General features: G+C 34.4%; 2 protein-coding genes across 2 annotated transcripts; both read left to right on the top strand.

The window, feature by feature from the left end:
- The first annotated feature begins 1,073 nt into the window (after positions 1-1,073).
- Positions 1,074-5,214, top strand: LOC8273845 (serine carboxypeptidase-like 2). Its single transcript, XM_002522087.4, has 15 exons — positions 1,074-1,090; positions 1,177-1,395; positions 1,707-1,852; positions 2,362-2,438; positions 2,533-2,655; positions 2,969-3,071; positions 3,170-3,207; positions 3,328-3,429; positions 3,640-3,726; positions 3,840-3,992; positions 4,074-4,145; positions 4,262-4,383; positions 4,488-4,601; positions 4,689-4,743; positions 4,952-5,214. Exons 2-15 carry the CDS (start codon positions 1,229-1,231, stop codon positions 5,033-5,035), a joined length of 1,443 nt encoding a protein of 480 aa, XP_002522133.1. The 5' UTR covers positions 1,074-1,090; positions 1,177-1,228; the 3' UTR covers positions 5,036-5,214.
- A 10,953-nt stretch (positions 5,215-16,167) lies between these two features.
- Positions 16,168-20,100, top strand: LOC8273847 (serine carboxypeptidase-like 7). Its single transcript, XM_015721124.3, has 14 exons — positions 16,168-16,423; positions 16,500-16,645; positions 16,749-16,825; positions 16,958-17,080; positions 17,589-17,691; positions 17,779-17,816; positions 17,919-18,020; positions 18,195-18,281; positions 18,352-18,516; positions 18,926-18,997; positions 19,124-19,242; positions 19,448-19,561; positions 19,666-19,726; positions 19,811-20,100. Exons 1-14 carry the CDS (start codon positions 16,278-16,280, stop codon positions 19,892-19,894), a joined length of 1,437 nt encoding a protein of 478 aa, XP_015576610.2. The 5' UTR covers positions 16,168-16,277; the 3' UTR covers positions 19,895-20,100.
- Positions 20,101-20,329: the final 229 nt, after the last annotated feature.

Consider the following 20,329-nt stretch of genomic DNA (forward strand, 5'->3'; position numbering starts at 1 on the left):
AACAAATGTTTATAACAATTTCTGTTTTGTTGATCGACTGATGGTTGTGATACTACTTCTGTTATGTTGACCCTTAATTTCCCTCCTGCCTTCTACTGTGGAATTGTGGAACACAAGATGAACTAATCTGGAAGGAGAGGGGCTGCAGAGGTATTTTAGTAATTAAAAATTAGCACAAAACCACGTGCGAAAAATAATGGAAGGTTAGCTAAAAAAACCACGTGCAAATTAAGTCTCTCATCTAAGAAGGGTCGGTCGACTAGCAGATTGATAAATAGGCCTATAATAATGCCCATTTGGCGAACACTGCAAGAAGAAAAAGTCATTAAAACTTTTTTAATTACGATGAAATATATATCATTAATTAGTTATTACCTTTTTGAAGGCTATAATTATTAATTTTGATTTTTTAAATAGAATTTTTAGTATTAAAATTAATTTATTTAAATAAGAAAAATAACTGTGTACACTCATAATTTTTTTGCAAAATTTGAGTGTTTATTTGGACCATAAATAAAACTTTTGCATTTTATTTTTAAAATAATTGAAATTGGACTCGGGATTGGGTATTTGACATTTTATCCACAAGTCACTATGCATATTTATAACAGATGTCAACCCATAATAAGAAAAACTTACATCACTGATCTTGGTGTATGGGTTTACTTTGAAATTTTCTCAAGTACATTGAGAGTATGATATTTCTAAACAAATTAAATTAAATATTAATACATAATTATATATTAAGTGTTGTATTTCTATTAATAATTTATTTATTATCGTTAACCGTCTATGCTTACAAATTAACCATAAAAATGTGATAACTAATATATAATATCATATATTAATATTTAATTTAATTTATCTTTAAATGATGAGATAAATTGAGTCTATATAAGAATTTCTCGTTTTATCTATACATCCTGCTCAATTACTACTAATTTCAAATGCATAAGACACATGACACATGTTAAAGGCGAATACCAAATCTATAAAATTTCTTTCTTTTTCTTTGCCTGTATTAGGTTGCTAGAATGTTTGTTAGCAGCCATTTTGAAAGCACACAGTTCACTAGATTTTTGAAAGTGAGGTATAGTCCAGCTCTTGTACCTGAATTTCATTGCTGAAATGGTTAGTTATATTTAACCCATTTATATAATTCATCTTCAATTTTAGATTGTGGACCAATTGAGCCTTGAGGCAAAATCCAAAGCAAAAAAGAGCCAAAATGGCTAGGCAGAGTCAAACACTTCTGTGCAATTCAAGAACAGACATTCTTAGAATGTGTTTGAGTACACTTCTTTTGCTTGTTTTCTCTCATGTTGCTGCTTCTCAAACTATTGTTGACACTCTTCCTGGCTTTCCTGGAAAGCTTCCCTTCAAAATGGAAACTGGGTGAGTATTTTCAGTCTTTTTTTCTTTTTCTTTTGGAACAACGATAAAATCCCATGACAAGAGATTAAGATTGTCCCTAAAAGTTTTAGAGCCTTCTTTGAGACCATTTTTCCTGTTTAGAATCTCATTCTTTGCTGGACTGCTCGTAAAAGAAATATGAAAAAGTATGAAATTATTCATAAGGCAAGAGCCCTATTATACATGAAGCCATAAGAACCCAGTACATTTTGTTGCTTTGCTAGTCTATAAATGTAAAATTTGCATGTAATGGACAAATGGATATTACTGTGTTTTGGCTATTTTTTTCTCAGATATGTTGGAGTTGGAGAAATGGAGGATGTGCAGCTATTCTACTACTTTTTTGAGTCTGAAAGAGACCCAACTTTTGATCCACTTGTTCTTTGGCTCACTGGAGGTCCTGGTTGTTCTGGTTTCTCTGCAATTGCTTTTGAAAATGGTATGCCTACTTAGATTGTTTACTCAAGAAATGTTGAGTTTGGTACTGAAATTCTTAATTATTTCCTTAGTTCATTCATTATGGGCAAGAATTTTATATTTAAATTTATTTAGTAGTTATAAATACAATATCAATATTGGATTCTAATTCTTAATTTGAACAAATAAATGCTTCATAGTTTTCTCTTTTCTTTAATAAAAATAATAAGGCCGATAGGACAGGAAGAATGCTATTAATTGTATTGACAGTTAGGATTTGTCAATATTATATAATATACTTGATCAAGTAGTTTATAATAATCTTACCAATCTAAAAATAAATAAATAAATAAGATATATATTGATACTAGGTATGAATAAAAGATAGTGCAAGAAAATAAAAAGGCATGATTGGCAGACCAAGCTTTACAATTAATCAGGGGAAATTTATTTAAAAAAAATAACCATAAAAAAGTCCATTTTAACTCTTCTTCTTCTTCCTCTTTATGTTTTTTTCTTTTTCTTTGACAGGTCCACTAGCTATTGCTTATGATACATATACTGGGGGCTTACCATCTCTTAAATTGAACCCATTTTCTTGGACTAAGGTGCACTAAATTTTTATATCTTTCTGCTTAATATTTCATGAAATTCTTTTCCTTTTTATTTTCTTAGTTATGTTTTTGTTTTTATTGATCATAGGTTGCTAGCATTATATACATAGATGCACCAGTAGGATCTGGATTTTCCTATGCAACGACTAACGAGGGAGCCAATACTTCAGACACATTATCAGCACACCAGTCCTATATTTTCCTAAGAAAGGTTAGTACAGTGACAATGCATAAAAGTATATTACTCTGTGAAAGGCTTTATCTATCATTTGTGGAGAATAATTTTACAGCAATGATCTTTTTATTTTGTTTGCCTATAGCACTAGATATCATTTGAAGATTATGTTTTACTGATTACATATTGAATATTATATTCTGAATCTACAAGGACTCCTATTTCTTAAAAGCACAAAATTATAGTTGAACAAAGGGTAAATTACAAAAAAGAGGGGGTAATTCTTGTCTTGAAATTTTATGTTGAAAGCCATCAAATTACCAATCATTGAATTTGTGCTTTGTAACAGTGGCTAATGAATCACCCCAAGTTTCTTGGAAGTCAAATATACATTGGTGGAGATTCATATTCTGGCATAATTGTTCCACTCCTAGTTCAGAATATCCTAGAGGGTAAGATCAATTAATCAAAATAGTTATATTCGTACTCAGGATTTTACAATCATTTCTTTTAAGTTGCAATTCACAATTTCTCTTTCAATAAATTGCAGGGATTGAAAGTGGGTTGAAGCCAAGTATTGATCTCCAAGTACATAATCTAACTACACGTATCTGCTTTAAATTTAGCTTTCATTTTCGTTCAGCAGAAAATTATCAGAGTTCTAATATATATATATATATATATATAATGCAATCTGACATGGAACAGGGGTACTTGCTTGGCAATCCAGTAACAGACTACTACGTTGATCAGAATTCAAGAATACCATTTGTTCATCGAGTATCACTTATATCAGATGCATACTATGATGTAATTCTTTTACCAACCAGCTTAATAATTTTTCAAATATATCTTTAATTTAGGCTTTATTCCATTTTTTTTTTTCTCTTTTTGGGTACTTCTAAAATTGGTTAAGATCGTCAACAGAGTTTGAATCCCTGAGTTCCTGCACTCAATCACCATGGCAGTAGCCCAGTGGTTTAGATTATAATTATTAAATTACTTGTTCTGCAATTCCAGGATGCCAAATTGTATTGCGAAGGTGACTACATGAACATAGAGCCCAACAACACACTATGTGTAACAGCTATGCAAAACATCAAACAGGTTAGAAAATTTGCAGCCCCTTTTGATTTCATTTGATGATGCATTGTATCTCAAGTTCCAATTGGCAAGCATTGGAAATGAAATATGGCTAATTTATATTTGATTTCTTGCAGTGCCTATTACAGATAAAGCTTACTCAAATCTTGGAACCTCAATGTGCTTTCTCATCCAAAAAACAAACAGATTTAGAATGGGATATCATATCTCAAGAAGCAAATGTTATCAATTCTCTCGAAGCTAACAAACTTCCTGAACTGCACTGCAGGGTAAAAATTCATCTACCTACAATATATTTGCTTCATTATCAGTCTTTTTTGACATTACTACATTTTCCAATTCTGTTTCAGGAATTTGGTTATGCACTCTCCTACAAATATATGAATAACGATACAGTCCAAAGCGCTCTCGGGGTTCGAAATGTATGTGATGTTAATAACAAGTTAACAACAACACTTTTCTAGAATCAAAGTAATTAAATTCAGTGATGGATTATATTTCTTAATCTTTTCATTTCTTTTTTGGGTTATGTCATCAGGGAACTGTGGAAACATGGAGCAGGTGCTTGAAAACATTCCCAACTTATACTGAAAATGTTGAAAGCACGCTTTATATTCATAAAAATCTCTCTAAAACAGGACTCAGAGCTCTGATATACAGGTCAATTCAAGATTTTTCTTTTCTCATCTTATATTGGCTCTTTCTTATAGATCTATATTTGATCGAGAGGACCTCATTACATTAATTTGGCTTTTGTTTTGCAGTGGAGACCATGACATTTCTGTTCCATACGTGGGGACACTGAATTGGATCAGGTCCCTTGAAATACCAGTTTTTGATGAATGGAGACCTTGGTACCTTGATGGTCAAGTTGCAGGGTGAGTCCAACATTCTGATACAGTTCCTTTACTTCTTTTCTTCTCTAATATAATCTAATCTCAGAAAGCATTATTAATTCTGTGCAGATACCAAGTAAAGTTTATGAATGAACATTTCCGCCTGACATATGTGACCATAAAGGTTTGTAAACTTTTGGTAAATCGTAATCGAACAAAATAAAATTATTATAGGAGCGAACCAACTTTAGCCTAGTGATACTCAAGTCATCTCCAGAACTGTAAAATTTACGAAATTTTAGTATCTACATACTATTTCTTATGGTTCAGTTGTGTTAAAATGAACAAATTCGGAGTAAATGGCTCAATTTTTGTGGTGTGGTTTTGTGTAGGGAGGAGGTCACACAGCTCCAGAGTACAAACCTGAAGAATGCCAAGCCATGGTTGATAGGTGGTTTGCTCGTTATCCTATCTAATTACTGGAGCAACGGTTGTATTTAATTCTGTAATCACATTACGGACAAAAAGAAAAAGATCATAATCATTTGTGATCTATGTAATATCAATTTTTGATGTAGAATTTTTAGTCCTACTTATGAGTTAATTAAGTCATTAATCTCTTTCAATAAACAACAGCTGCATCACATTGTTGTGAGTTCCTCTGTTTTTGTTCTTCTATATCAGAAAATTTAGTCATCAGGCTAGTGATTAGTTTAAACTACGTATTAAACCATTTTTAATTAAAATTAAGATAAATTAATAATAATCAATTGAATTTCAGTTTAATGTTAATTTATTTGCTAAGTTAAAACTGGACTCCGTGAATTTCAGTTTAATAGTTAAAGTCCAACAATAACTTCCTTAAAAAGTCTAACAATATTACCAAGCAGACCTATAATATATGTAATAATAAACTGAAAGTCATATTACTGATACTTAATGAGAAATCATTATAGTAAAATGAGTAACATATATATGCAAGAGATGTGAACAAGGAATAGACTAAATTATCCTCCTACTTAACCAATTAAATAACTTTGAGTAAGCTTTAACTATCTTTAGGGTGTGTAAAATGGATTAGGATCCTCTCATATTATTATTAACACGATAGATCATGTTTAATTTGAACCATTGGATTTACAATTAATGGTTGGGATTTGTTATTTGAAAAGTAACTATATCTTTAAAAATTAGACCATTTTAACCATTGAATTTACAATTATTATTACTACTATTATTATTATTATATATAGTGTTTTTAAAGATGTTTTATTCCACTATTGAAGATCAAAAGAATGAAGCTTTACCTGGTCCAAAAACCAGGGACCAAGGACAAAGAGATTTAGAGACCAAGGGGCATTGGCCTCAGGTCTGTACAGCTTTAGGCTGCACAGACATGTCATCACAGGCTTGCAAAAAAGGAAAAAGGAGCAACTTTCCTTGTCGTTTCAACCCTTCCAAATCCATAAGTTAACATTAACATAGATCATAGGAGTTCACTAGGTAGAAAGCTTAGCCATGTATATAACATATCAATCTCACACTGTAAATCTTAGAATTCTTATTGTAAAGATTCATCATAGATCAATTACACTATAAACATAATTTCTACATGGTATCAGAGCAGGTTTAACCTGTGATCATCTACCCCCAACCTCAAACACAAAATTTCAAAATGTCTCACAATGATGTCACAAAAATAACCAACATTGTGCTAAAAGGTAACTAGAATTACTTTGAATGGTCAAAATCAATGTATATTGGCCTCAGCGGCAGAAAAAAGCTGGGGTTCATCACTGGAACCAAGCAGAAACCAAAATTAGAAAGGCCAGAGGTCCCAACAGAGGAAGAATTAGAAAGAAAGGTGGTAAACGACTGGCCATTTGGTCATGTCAATGATCACCAACACCATGGAAACACAAATTTTCTGACTCTGCATTTCAATGGAGTCATCAAAAGCTATCTGGGAAAAAAATGAAGGGACTTTATGGCCATCAACACAATTTTGCCCACATATTCAGACTCAAATAAGAATTATCACAAATCACACAAGGAACGAAAAGTTCCTCAGATTATGCAACAGAAATCCTAACAAGATAGAAAGAGTTGCAGAATTACCTTCCACCATCAAACAATCCAGAAGAAATACAGAGGAGAGCGGAGCAGGATCTCGTTTATACTTACCTTGGGGGTTTGGATTCCAGTTACGAAGTTTTGCGTTCGCAAATATTTCTGTCCAACACACTCCCGAAGATCGATGCGGTCGTAGCCATCATCCAACAGGAAGAGACTAGACGCCCCATGATGAGCATTATTCCCAGCCTCGAAAACACAGAAAATTGGTCGTTTTTACTCGACACTCAGACCCGACCAAAGCGCTGCGCGCGAGGGGAGCGCCTGTTCCTATCGAAAGGTACGACCACAACCGAAAGCAGGGTCACACCCACGACAGGTGCTGGTACCTTCACCATCAGTTGCGGCCGTCTCATGGTCGGGGTGACCGAGGGAATAGCGTGACCAACAGAGTTGGAGGCGGAGGAAGCAGGGAGAAGGGAAAAAATAGGTTTGGCAGCAGTTATCTCGCAAACCCTAACATTTACAAAAATGACGAGTGGGGGTCGAGGGGCATCATATGCAACCAATCGCTCTGGTCGGGTTTGCAGCCTGGGTCAAATCCTTTTAAAAGATCCGAGCCCGCAGACCCAACCCAACCCGAGCCCAATAACCCGACCCGACTTTACCTGGACCCGACCCGACCCGACCTGAAAGTTGGCCCAATTCGGATCCGACTCATTTTTTATAGCAGACCCGACCTGACCCGGCAGAGAATTTGCACCAGCTCATTTCTCAGCTCCAATCACTTGTGAATCACAAACAATCACATGGGTCAGGTTCAGTTTCTAACCCCACTGATTCCTCTCAATTTTTTAAATCTCAAGATTGGATTATCGATTCCGGTGCAACTGATCACATGACATGGGACGCAACAAAATTACACAATTTTGTTCCAATTACGTCTCAACATGTGATCGTTGCAAATGGAGGTTAAGCCAAAATTTCTGGTTGTGGCACTTCCTCCCTACTTAACAAAAATATACATGATATATTATTGTTGCCTGATTTTAAATCCAACTTATTGTCTGTTGGAAAAATTACCCGTCATTTAAATTGTAATGCTATATTCTCACCCACTTCAGTAATGTTTCAGGATCGCATCACAGGGAAGATAATTGGTGAGGGGTACCTTAAAAATGGTCTTTACTACCTTAGAGATTCCACCACCCAATGCCTTGTGTCAATGAGCCCGGTCGATCAAGGGATGTTGATGCATCGGCGGTTTGGACACCAATCTGATCAAGTTTTAAACAAGTTTTTCTCTTATAAATTAAATTCTAGTTGTTGCGATATTTGCAAATTTTCTGAACATACGCGATTACCTTTTCTTTTATCTACTAGTGTCTTTAAAAAAATGTTTGAATTGATTCATTCTGATGTTTGGGGACCTGCTTCCATCACCGCTTACAATCATTTCCAGTATTTTGTCGCTTTTATTGATGATTACTCTCGAACTACTTGGCTCTACTTGTTAAAAGGGAAAAATGAAACCTTTACTTGCTTTCAAACTTTCTTTAACCTTATCCGCAATCAATATACTGCCAATATCAAAAAATTTCGTTATGACAATGGCACTGGATATGCAAACAAAATTTTTTCAGAATTTTTTACCAAAGAAGGAATTTTACACCAAACTACATGTATTAATACTCTTGAACAAAATGGAGTTTCCGAACAAAAAAACATACATTTTCAAGAAATCACCCGGACTCTACTTTTTCAAAATAATGTTCCCAACATTTTTTGGTCGGATGCTCTCCTAATCACCACGTATCTCATCAATCGCTTGCCTAGTGTCAGATTGAAAAATCTCACTTTCCTAGAAATCCTCAAAGGACAAAAAATCGAGCTTGGACATCTCCGAGTTTTTGGTTGTACCAGCTTTGTCCATATCAAACGACATCACAAACTTGACAAAAGTTCGGTTAAAACTATATTTTTAGATGTAATTCCCGGAATTTTTATATTTATTAATTATAATAATAATGAGTTTTTATTTGAATCAATTTTATTTTATCTTTATTTGGTCTTGTTGGAATGATTTAAATGCAAATTTTGAATTTTAATATTAGACTAATAAAGGAGTCATTCTTTCTATATCCTATTAGTTTGAATTTTTAAGAAATTAATTAAGTAAATTATTTGAAAAATAATTATATTTTGGTTATTCAAATTTTTCCCAAATACATATTTATATAAATAAAATTATATATTGGAAAGTTGTGGAGAAATTGTAAAGGGTGTTTTTATAAAAGGAGTTTAGGGAAAATAGGTATTTTAATTAGCTAGTGGTATTAAATTTTAAGTTGGAAAATAATTAGTAAATTGATTATTTAATTTAGTTATGTGTAGGACTTAATTGGAAAATTATTTTTGGATGAAGACTAAAAGTATAATTTCATTAATATGGGGTTTCAATGGAAATTTGTATGCTTGGTATTTTTATAAATAATTGTGTTGGCAGGTGTATATATGTAATTTTATATTTTTAATAATTCTAATTTGACCCAAATTAAATAGTTAGGAGCTTAATTGAAAGGCTAAAAAGAAGTTTGGGGGTTACATTGAAATAGGGAAAAGTTCAGGGGTCAAATGTCGGTATTGAAAGGAAAGGAATCGGGGAAAAAGGAAAAGAAGAGAGAGAGGTGTCGGGAAGAGAGAGAATCGCGCGGGGATAAAGAGATCGGCCGGGCGTCAGGCCAGGCCGGTGAGAGGCTGGCAGCTTGGTGTCATGAGCGCGCCGGCTCAAGTCGGCGAGCGGCCGCAAGGAAGGCAGCGGCTTTCGGAGGCCGTTCCGGCCGTTTCCGGCGGCGGTAGCTATTGATCTTGGTGGCGATCGACTCCCCTCGGTCTTGGCTTTGTTTTGGCGACGGCGGTGTCGACAATGGTGGCCGGAAACAAAGGTTCACGGTGGAGAGAGAAAATGGAGGCAGCCGACGTTTTTGGGCATTTTCGACGAGCTCCGGTGAGCTTTGGACGATTGGAGGGTGTATCCCGATTCTCCTCAGCTCTAGCTTCGCAATGGCACCAGTTTCATGGCGATCGAACTTCTTTTGCGAATAGATGGTCGAGATCGTCCGAAAATCTCTCCGGATGATCGGGGGTTAGATCGAAAAATCAGAAGCGGGGATCGTTGTCAATGCGTCATTTCGAGTCCGATGGTGTGTTCGGATCGTCGATCAGACTCCGGCGGCTGGAGGCGAGTCGACTGAGCGATCAAGCGTCTAAGCAATTTTCTCTGGCCCGTTAATTTTTGAATTCTTGGTGTAATTGTGTGTCTATTGATTGTGTTGAGTATTAGATGATATTTGTGAGTCAAAAATAATTGTCTGTCAGTTTACCTGCCTCGTGTTTTGTGCTGTGTAGCGGAGTCGAAAAAAATAGTGCTGTGTAATGGACTCCCGTTGTTTGGATTATTGGATATTTGAAGTGTTTTTCTGGCAGGTCTTGAACCCGTTTTATGGGGGGTAAATGTCCGTGTTGTAGGGGAGGTTCTGCCGAATTTTCGGTAGAATTTATTGAGTCGAGATTCTTAGACAGTCAGTCCTAGGAGTCTAGACCTAGGATTAATGATCGATTGTTTCAGCGCTTTGATAAATTATTTTCCGTGATTAGATGATCTGTCTGTTCGGCTCGCTCCAACCGAGGCTCCAGAGCAGAGCTAGGAGGTCGCCCAATTCTGGGAGTTAAAATCATTTAATCATTGCACTATTGCTAAGTCTGATTTTAATATGCTATTTTAGAATTTATGCTTAATATGATTATTAGTATCGCAATATAAATATTATTATTAGTAATATTATAATAATACAAACGTTATTATTTTTTCACACGAATTGCACGTTGCTTTACCATAAATTTTTAATCTTTATTTCAATATGTGTTGAATGATTTCATTAGACAATAATATTTATTAAATGTGATGATTGCGATTTGGGAATGTGGTTTTCTTAGAACATGCCACCTGATGGGTTACATCAGGACCGCTTGCGTACCGGTAATAATCATGGACAGGTAAGAAGATTATTATGAGTTTTGCCCTGATCGAGCATGGCTCTCTGGGCTGATTTAAGTAAATTGCCAGAGGTAAGGCTCCTGGTCGAGCGATGCTCTCTAAGCGTCGGCTTGGTTGGAATTAAGTGTTCAGGCCAGAGTTAAGGTCCCTGGTCGAGCGATGCTCTCTAGGCGCCGGCTTGGTTGGAATTAAGTGTTCAGGCTGGAGGTAAGGACCCTGGTCGAGCTTTGTTCTCTAGGCGCCAGACCTGTTGGATTAAGAGAGCCGAAAAGCTATTAGAATTTTGGGTTAGGGTTCTACTGAGCCACTCGTCCCGCAAAAGTAAAAATATATTTTTATTTATTTATGTATTTATTATGGTATGATTATAATATGAGTTGTATTTACGTGCATGGTTTAGTATACTGATTCGAATAATTAATATTTTCTATGAAGACTGCAATAGTCTCTAGATTATTTGATTTTGACTCACTCTCAAGACTGATAGTCTCATTTTTACTTTTTTTTTCAGATTCGGGACTGTTAGTCTTCCCGCGACTCTTACTCAGTAACCCGACTTCTTCATCATCGGGTGGTGTTTGATTTGGTATGTCAAATTGTAAAAATCTTAGACTCTCCGCAGTAGTAATAGTAGAGGTATCAGTGATAATTTTCTGAGTTTTGGGTCTCGCCTAATTCTTCTGGCAGACCGATTCAATTGTGTAAGATTTAATGTTAAAAAAATTTATGGCTTTAATAATATTAATTTGAGATGAAATTTGATTGAGTTAGTGAGTGTCGGGCTTACTACGGGATTCAGTAACCTTAAGCCTACCCATTCCCTAGTGCCGATCACAAGCCCACGGATGGGGTCGTGACATTAGGATACTCCTTTGGAAAAAATGGGTACAAATGTCACGACCCTTCTACTCACAAGACTTACATTTCTCGAGATGTCTCCTTTGCAGAAAATGAACCCTATTACCCTCATAATCCAATAAGTACCAATGGGCCCCACACTTTATTATTTCCGCATAATCTTTTCTTTTTTTACAGTCAAGCACAGTACATTCATCCCGAGGGGCAGTCCACTCCAGACTCCCAAGCAATTCCTTCAGGGGGAAATACTGAAGATAATGAGCCACAGGAAGAAATTTCCTTACGAAGATTCACTCAATCCACCAGGCCTCCTGTCGGGTTAAGGGACTATTTGTCCCATGAGGTATCATATCCTATCCAACACTTCATTAATTATGAGTCAATATTCAGCAAGTATAAAGCCTACCTAGAAAGTCTCACAAATCACACTGAACCCACCTCCTTTTATAAAGCTAACACCAACCCTAATTGGTGCAAAGCTGTAGAGGAAGAGCTTTAGGCTCTACAAAGAAATGGCACCTGGGATCTTATCTCCCTACTGCCAAATAAAAAACCCGTTGGATATAAATTGGTGTACAAAACAAAATATAAGCATGATGGAACAATTTAAAGATATAAGGATAGGTTGGTAGCAAAGGGGTTCACCCAAACCTATGGGGTTGATTACCAGGAAACTTTTGCTCCAGTAGCTAAAATAAGCAGTGTTCATATTTTATTGTCTGTTGCTACTAACTCAGGATGGAGTCTATTTCAAATGGATGTTAAAAACACATTCCTCCAAGGGTCCCTAGAAGAAGAAGTCTATATGACTCCTCCTCCAGGTTACAAATCTACATCCGATCATTCCTTGGTATATAACCTAAACAAGGCAATCTATGGGTTGAAGCAATCTCCAAGAGCATGAAACGCCAAGCTAAGCCATTTTCTCTTGAAAATCAGTTTCAATAAATGTGCCTCTGATTCTTCTATGTTTGTAAAATACACTCACACATGCACTATCATTATTCTTGTATATGTGGATGATATTATCATAACGGGTGACAATAATAAAGAGATTGAAGAGGTCAAACAAAAACTAAAAAAGGAATTTGATATTAAGGATCTTGGTCAGTTATCTTATTTTCTTGGGATAGAAATAGCCAAATCTCATAAAGGCCTTTTTCTGTCTCAAAGAAAATACGTTCTTGATTTATTAAAAGAAACAGGAAAAATAGGAGCCAAACCTATAAATACCCTAATGGAAACTAAAACCAAACCTAATTTGGAAGATGGTGACCCCTTAGATAACATAGGTCATTATCAGTGTCTAGTACGAAAATTAATTTACCTAACTGTTACTAGACCTGACATTGCTTACGCAGTAAGTATGGTAAGTCAGTTTATACATGCTCCCCGTACCAGTCACTTGGATGCTGATAGAATTCTTAGATATCTCAAAGGCACCCCAGGTCAAGGTATTTGGATGAAAAATAATAACAATGCTAACACTATAGTTGGTTTCTCCGATGTAGATTGGGCAGGAAGCTGTTACAGAAAATCAACTTCAGGATTCTGCACCTTCATAGGAGGAAACTTAGTAACATGGAAAAGCAAAAAACAAGTAAGATCCAGCGCAGAAGCAGAATATCGAGCCATGACATCAACAACCAGTGAGCTCATTTGGATCAAACAAGTGCTTGATGACATGAAAATAGAATGCAAAGGTCCGATGAAAATGTACTGCGATAATCAAGTAGCCAGACACATCGCATCAAATCTCATGTTTCACGAACGAACCAAACACATTGAGTTTGACTGTCATTTCATAAAAGAAAAGGTCCAATCTGGAGAGATTGAAACCCCGTTCATCAGAAGCCATGAACAGTTGGCGGACATATTCACAAAAGCGCTTGACAAAGTAAAACATCAAAACCTTCTTAGCAAGATGAGTTCTATCAACCTATTCGAACCCATCTTGAGGGGGAGTGTTGAAAATCAAAAGAATGAAGCTTTACCTGGTCCAGAAACCAGGAACCAAAGGATAAAGAGATTTAGGGACCAAGGGGCATGGCCTCAGGTCTGTACAGCTTTCAGCTGCACGGACATGTCATCACAGGCCTGCAGAAAAAAAAAAAGGAGTAACTTTTCTTTCCAGAAGTTAACATTGACATAGATCATAGGAGTTCACTAGGTAGCTTGAAGACCGTTACAAGCTTAGCCACGTATGTAACAGATCAATCTCACACTGTAAATCTTAAAATTCTTATTGTAAAGATTCATCACAGATCAATAACATTATAAACACAATTTCTACATTCACATTCCTAGTATGAAAGACCTTCTAGTGTGTTTTATAATTAAACTTTCCTCATTAAACATATAAAGATTCCAGTGGGAGTTCCAAATCATCTATATGAAAGAAAGAACCATAATCTCTATCATTTCAAAACAAACATAAACGAAAAGAAATCACTGAATCTTAAGTGAAAAAGGCATCTAATTAACTATAAGTTAGGTGTTTATCAAAAAGTATTTTGCTAATTGAAATAACAGCAAACTAAGAAAGAATTGATGGGTATTCATTTTATCAGGTTGGTGGTTGCTGAGGTGAAATGCTTATTATATTGTCTTCTAATCAATTGTGAGATTCTACGTGACCTGCCAAAAATGGGTCAGACGAGATTGCCGGTCCTCAATTATTAATTCCATCAATTATGTGGCTAATGCAAACCTGATAAATTAAAAAAAGAAATTCTACAGAATAGATCGTTCTGGCAGCACACATATTTTATTTGTAATAATTAATGTATAGTTTCAACTGAAATAAATTTGATGATCACCAGCTACAATTTCAATTCCAAAACTAACTTTCCTTTGACTTGCTGCAGATATTGGATGCAATTCTACCTAAAACATTACCGTCTGACATATGCTCCTGTTAAGGTAAGAATAACATTGTGTTTATTTGGCAGATTGGAGAATTAATTCTTTTTCTTTTTTTAAAGACATGTTTTCTTCTTGTTTTGGCCTTTTGCAGGGAGCAGGTTACACAGCTCCAGAGTATATGCCCAAGGAATGTTTTGCAATGATAGATAGATGGCTTGATTATTTTCATTTGTAATTTGTCATTTTGTTTGATACTTCCACCTTATGTGAAAGTGTAATAAAGGAATTACTACTTCTTTGATATGGATTCACTTATATGCTTTAGCAACAAAGTCTAAAATTCTTGACCCAGTGCTTTGCTATATCTAAAGATTTTACTCGACACATTTTAAATTAATTTTTAAATATATTTTTTTAAAAAATAATTATTGAAAAGATTTAGTTTACAATGAGCAACATTAAAAGTCTGCAACTCGATTGCATTCTCTAAGAATATCTGAACATTGCTTCCCAATCTTGAGCCAAAATTCGATGACAAATAATAAAAAGATTGGAATAACAATTGCTGCAATTGCTCTTTGAAGACCACCCTCCAAGCGATTTTTGAAATAATTTTTATCTCAGGTCAATTTTAGACCTGGAATTACTTAGCCCAAGGCTCAACATCCATAGCTGGACAGTATTTTATATAAAAGTGAGAAACTCTCAACGATGTTGACAAATGATTGATGAAACATTCGAATTTGAGACCTTTGTAATTTTTCTCAAGTAAGGATCTAAACAGTTTTTGTGAATTAATTATCTTTTCCCATATCTATCTATCAAGCTGTTTGACTTGACTCTGCCACTTTCAACTTAAGGCTATCCACATTCTTTGTCGTTTAAAAGATCAAAGTAGATAAGATGATAAAAGTTTTCTCTAACTCAACTAAAGTCTAAAGTTCAAATTTTGAGTTCGTATTTTACTAGTAATATAGTTCTGCCCAATACAGTATAGATTAACTCTAAATATATATACACCGAAAAGAAAAGGCGAGGTCGCTGAACTGGGCACAAATAATGAACCACACCCGATATTCATCAATGCGCACCTTGTGCCCTAATATTAAATACGATATTACCAATGAATTTTAATATTTCTAACATATATAAACATAGTTTTGTGTTTGAATTTTATCATTAATTCACCAAACTTGTCTTGCAAATGTAAGTCTCCAATATTAAATCATGTGTTTTTCTAGTCCCCGTCAACAAACTTTCATGTTGGGCTGATTGTTGGTTATCGATCTCTCTTCATCTGTTAGTCAAGCATGTTTGTTTGACAGGTAGACGTTTCTGTTCTTTGATAATGGATAGAAAAAGACAGACAAGATGGGGAACAACACATCAGAAAAATGATACAAGCTCTGGCTTGCATACTCATGGATGGAACACACATCTTAACCAGAAGTTCTTAACAAAAACTTTGCACTTTGCCAATGTGTCTATATACTTTTATACAACGCAATTCGACTAATAGGAACAAACTATAGACTTACAATTTTGTTCATGCTATTAATTGTAATGATTATTAATGATTATATGCTTTATTTTTAGCATTGACCTAGCGATAGCGTTTAATGTTATTTTTTTCTAATTAATTTTCCGGGGCAGAAAAAGTAAGATTTTAAATTTTAATATTTTTTATTATTATAAGATAGACACTGGATTATAAGTGGTTAATTAAATTCTGAAGTTTTTCAATTACATCAACCTATCGTTATGGACTTTAACTGTATATAAATGAAAGAATAAGTGGGGTACACAACACAAGCATAAAAGTAGCATTTCTGCGCCTATAATCAATTTAACAAAGTCCCAACTCCATGGCCACTTCAAGCTGCAACTTATTTGCTACAATTCTTTCCTTTTCCATTGTCACCTCACTCTTCTGCAAAACTGCAGTTTCACAGTCAATTATCAAGTCACTACCTGGGTTCGATGGAAATCTCCCCTTCTTTCTTGAAACCGGGTAAGCATATATATATATACATATGTCTACAGTAGCTATACGGTACTGAGTCTGATTTCTGTATACATATGTACAGGTATATTGGTGTGGGTAAGATGGAAGAAGTGCAGCTATTCTACTACTTCGTTGAGTCAGAAAGGAGCCCAGAAAATGATCCTCTAATGCTTTGGCTCACTGGTGGTCCTGGTTGCTCTGCTTTTTCGGGTCTTGTTTATGAAGTTGGTATGCTTTCTAATTCTACTCACTTCTTTAATTCCTGAAATCCTGATGGCACCAAATATGTGTATAATGAAACGGATATTAACGTAGTACATTTGGTCTTTAGGTCCATTAAAGTTCAATTATGTGGATTCCAAACACAACAAACCTGTCTTTGAATTGAACCCATACTCATGGACGAAGGTGACAGATTTATCATCATCTTGGAAATGATTTTCTTTTATTATTATTAAGTCATTAATAATTAAACTGTGGTTAACTTTCCCATTTGGTCATTAATTTCTTAATTTCTTGGTACGTAATTAATTTTTCCAGGTAGCCAATATAATATTTTTGGATTCTCCTGTGGGTACTGGATTTTCTTATGCAAAAACTGGGGAAGCTTACCATGTTAATGATACAATAGCAGCTGCAGAAATTTATGATTTTCTAAGGAAGGTGAGGAATCTGGTTAAATCACGAGATATCCATTCACAAAAAAAAGAAGATAGAAAGGAGATAACGAAAAAGGCAAAAAGCAGATATTGGCCCCTGAATCTCTGCATGTTCTGGTAATTGGACTCCTGAGCTTCATTTGGGTGAAAATTGAATTTCACAACTGCCAAAATTTATTACTTATAAACCCTTTTGCCATCCTTAATAAAAGGCTTAAGAATAACAAGTTCAGAGTTGAAAGACCCAATTGTACAAATGAAGTATAGGAATTCAATTTCAGAAATGCCAATTTTCAGAAACCAATATATGCATATTACTTGAGGTGAAATGCCATAATGCCTCCAGCTAGTATAACATAATAATAATAATAAAACATCTCTACCGTGATATTCTATATATAAATAATTTCTACTTAATAATAAAAAATTATAGTATATTACATTCTTATATTATGTATATGAATTAAATTACTAATTAATTGGTTAACATTCTGAATTATATTATGGAACAGTGGCTTGTGAGTAATCCCCAATTCCTTGCAAATCAACTCTATATTGGTGGTGATTCTTATTCCGGCATCATTGTCCCCATAGTTGTTCAAGAGATTCTTAATGGTAATGTGTGTCCATGAAAACTTGAAGAAACAGGTTTTTATTTTTATTTATTGAGCTCTGTTTTCTCTTTTAATTATTTCCTTGAAGGAAAGGAAATGGGACTTCAGCCACCAATGGATCTCAGAGTATGTCATTACAAATTAAAGATCAAATTATTTCAATAATGTCAAATTCATATTTAATTTTGCTAGTTTCTGCATAATCGGTATTATATTGAATTTTGACAGGGATATCTGCTTGGCAATCCACTAACAAATTATAGAATTGACTTAAATTCAAAAATATCTTTCGCTTACCGATTATCACTTCTGTCTAAAAAAATATATGAGGTAAATTATTTTATATTTTATATTCTTTTCTCTCTGTCTTTTAACAAAATTAGATTACCATTTAGTCTAATTAACTTGAAATCTTATTAGTTATCAAAAATTCAAGAATTGTACACTTGCAATTTCAAGAATTGATATTTATCGAAAGATTTAACCTTGTAAATGTTCTTCTAGTCCTTCAAGATAAATTGCAAGGGTGAATATGCATATCCAGATCCCAACAATGCATTATGCATGCAAGATATTCAAACTATCAACGAGGTGAGTTCTAAATATTTCAATATGTGTACATACAGCAGCAGAAGATTGATTTTTCATATTTGATTTGCAGTGTATTAAAAAATTAGATCCAGCACAAATATTGGAGCCTGAATGTAGTAGAACTTTCTCTCCAAATCCCATGGCATCAAGATGGGACCCAACTGCTATCTCTGACTATTCCATTGATGATGATATTCTGCTTTCACCTTCCCAAATTCCTGAACGTTGGTGCCGGGTAATTTCTGTTCCCCTTTCAAATTTTCGCTCCCAGTTGAATATATATATGATAATTTCAACAAATGTTTGGTTAATATTGCTTAAATGAAGTTAAAATTAACCTTAATTTTTCCTATATATATATAATATTATTAAGTGGTAACTTAATTCACTGGATGGTTATGCAACAAAAGAATTATTTTCTATACTCGTAATAAAAATATTAAATTTTTAAATAATAAATTTTTATTAATATTCTTAGACAATGACTGAAAAGTAAATTTAAATTTAAAATAATTTTTGGAAATGAAAAAATCAATTAGGGTAAGTTCCTAATTGACATATTATATTAGATAATTGATGCAATTGCTGGCTCTTAGTTCGAGCAACTAGTAAGTATTAAGTATTTGTTTTTCCCTTTTTTACAGGAATACAACTACCTATATTCCTACACTTGGGCAAATGATAAAAATGTTCAAGAAGCCCTACGCATTCGTGAGGTTTGTCATAAATTTATTGATCACACTTGCCATTGACAGAATAATAACACATATATCAACTTTGTTGACCATTAAGTTACTAAAAGATTTTCTAATTAAATAACATGATATGAAATCGACGGTCAGGGGACCATAAAGGAATGGGCAAGATGCAATTACAGTTTGTCCTATTCGTACGGTGTCATTAGCACCATTGATTATCACAAAAACTTCACCAAGACAGGACTCCAAGCGTTGATTTACAGGTAATTTAGGCAGTCTCTTCAGCTTAACATTACTGCTGGAGAGCATTATTCAGCTTCGATCCAGTGTTTTAAAAATTGGATCAGTCCGATAAGTTTAATCGATAATCCGTGATTAATCTGGTCGGTTCGCCATATATCGCTCAATTTTATAGACGATTAGCATGCCGGATTAATGTTCATCTTTTGGCTAATTATTGATGCACAGTGGTGATCATGACATGGCTATTCCACATGTGGGCACTGAAGAATGGATAGAATCACTTAACTTGACAATTGCCTCCGATTGGCAACCATGGCTGGTTGATGGTCAAGTTGCAGGGTTAGCATTTTGCATACAATATTTCTACTTGTCTGTCTTGAGTTCTATTCTTTCATCATAATTTTTATAGTCAGTGAATACTCAATTTCTTGATGTCTTTATAGGTATACGGTGGAGTATTCATATGATGAATATGCGTACCGTTTGACATTTGCAACTGTAAAGGTGAGAGTAATTAAGAAGTTACTGTGGTAATTTTATTATTTAATCAAAAGATGAATCATAATTATGCTATTGTAATTTGTCTAGGGAGGGGGTCACACTGCTCCAGAATACAAGCCTAAGCAATGTCTTGCCATGGTTGACAGGTGGTTCGCTATTTACCCTTTGTAGGGTCATTTACGAACTAATTATCTATCTATATTACAAGGCTTGTAAGGATGAACAGTAGCAATTGAAATTGATTTAGCTGTGTTGATTTACTTTTTCACCCACTGCCTGGTTGTAATAAAATAGATAACTTGAGCCAATTAGGGAGTACTCAGGTAACAGCGTTTGTTTTTTGAAACGAGAGGTTCCAGTTCGAGTTTTTTCTTTCACATTATGTGAGTTTTTACTTTTACAGTGAATGCAAAAGAATAACTACCCTATATTGTATAGTCAATCATCTATTGGCCCCTAATAAATTAAAAAAAATTAAGACTTTTTCATTTATGTATTATATTCTTAATATTAACAAATATGAATTTATACTACTAATTATCAATGAAGGCCATTTATGAATTATATAAAATAACGTAATCCTATTAGGAGAATGATTGAGCTAAA

This window comes from Ricinus communis, chromosome 6 (genome assembly GCF_019578655.1).
Source record: "Ricinus communis isolate WT05 ecotype wild-type chromosome 6, ASM1957865v1, whole genome shotgun sequence".
Taxonomy (NCBI): domain Eukaryota; kingdom Viridiplantae; phylum Streptophyta; class Magnoliopsida; order Malpighiales; family Euphorbiaceae; genus Ricinus; species Ricinus communis.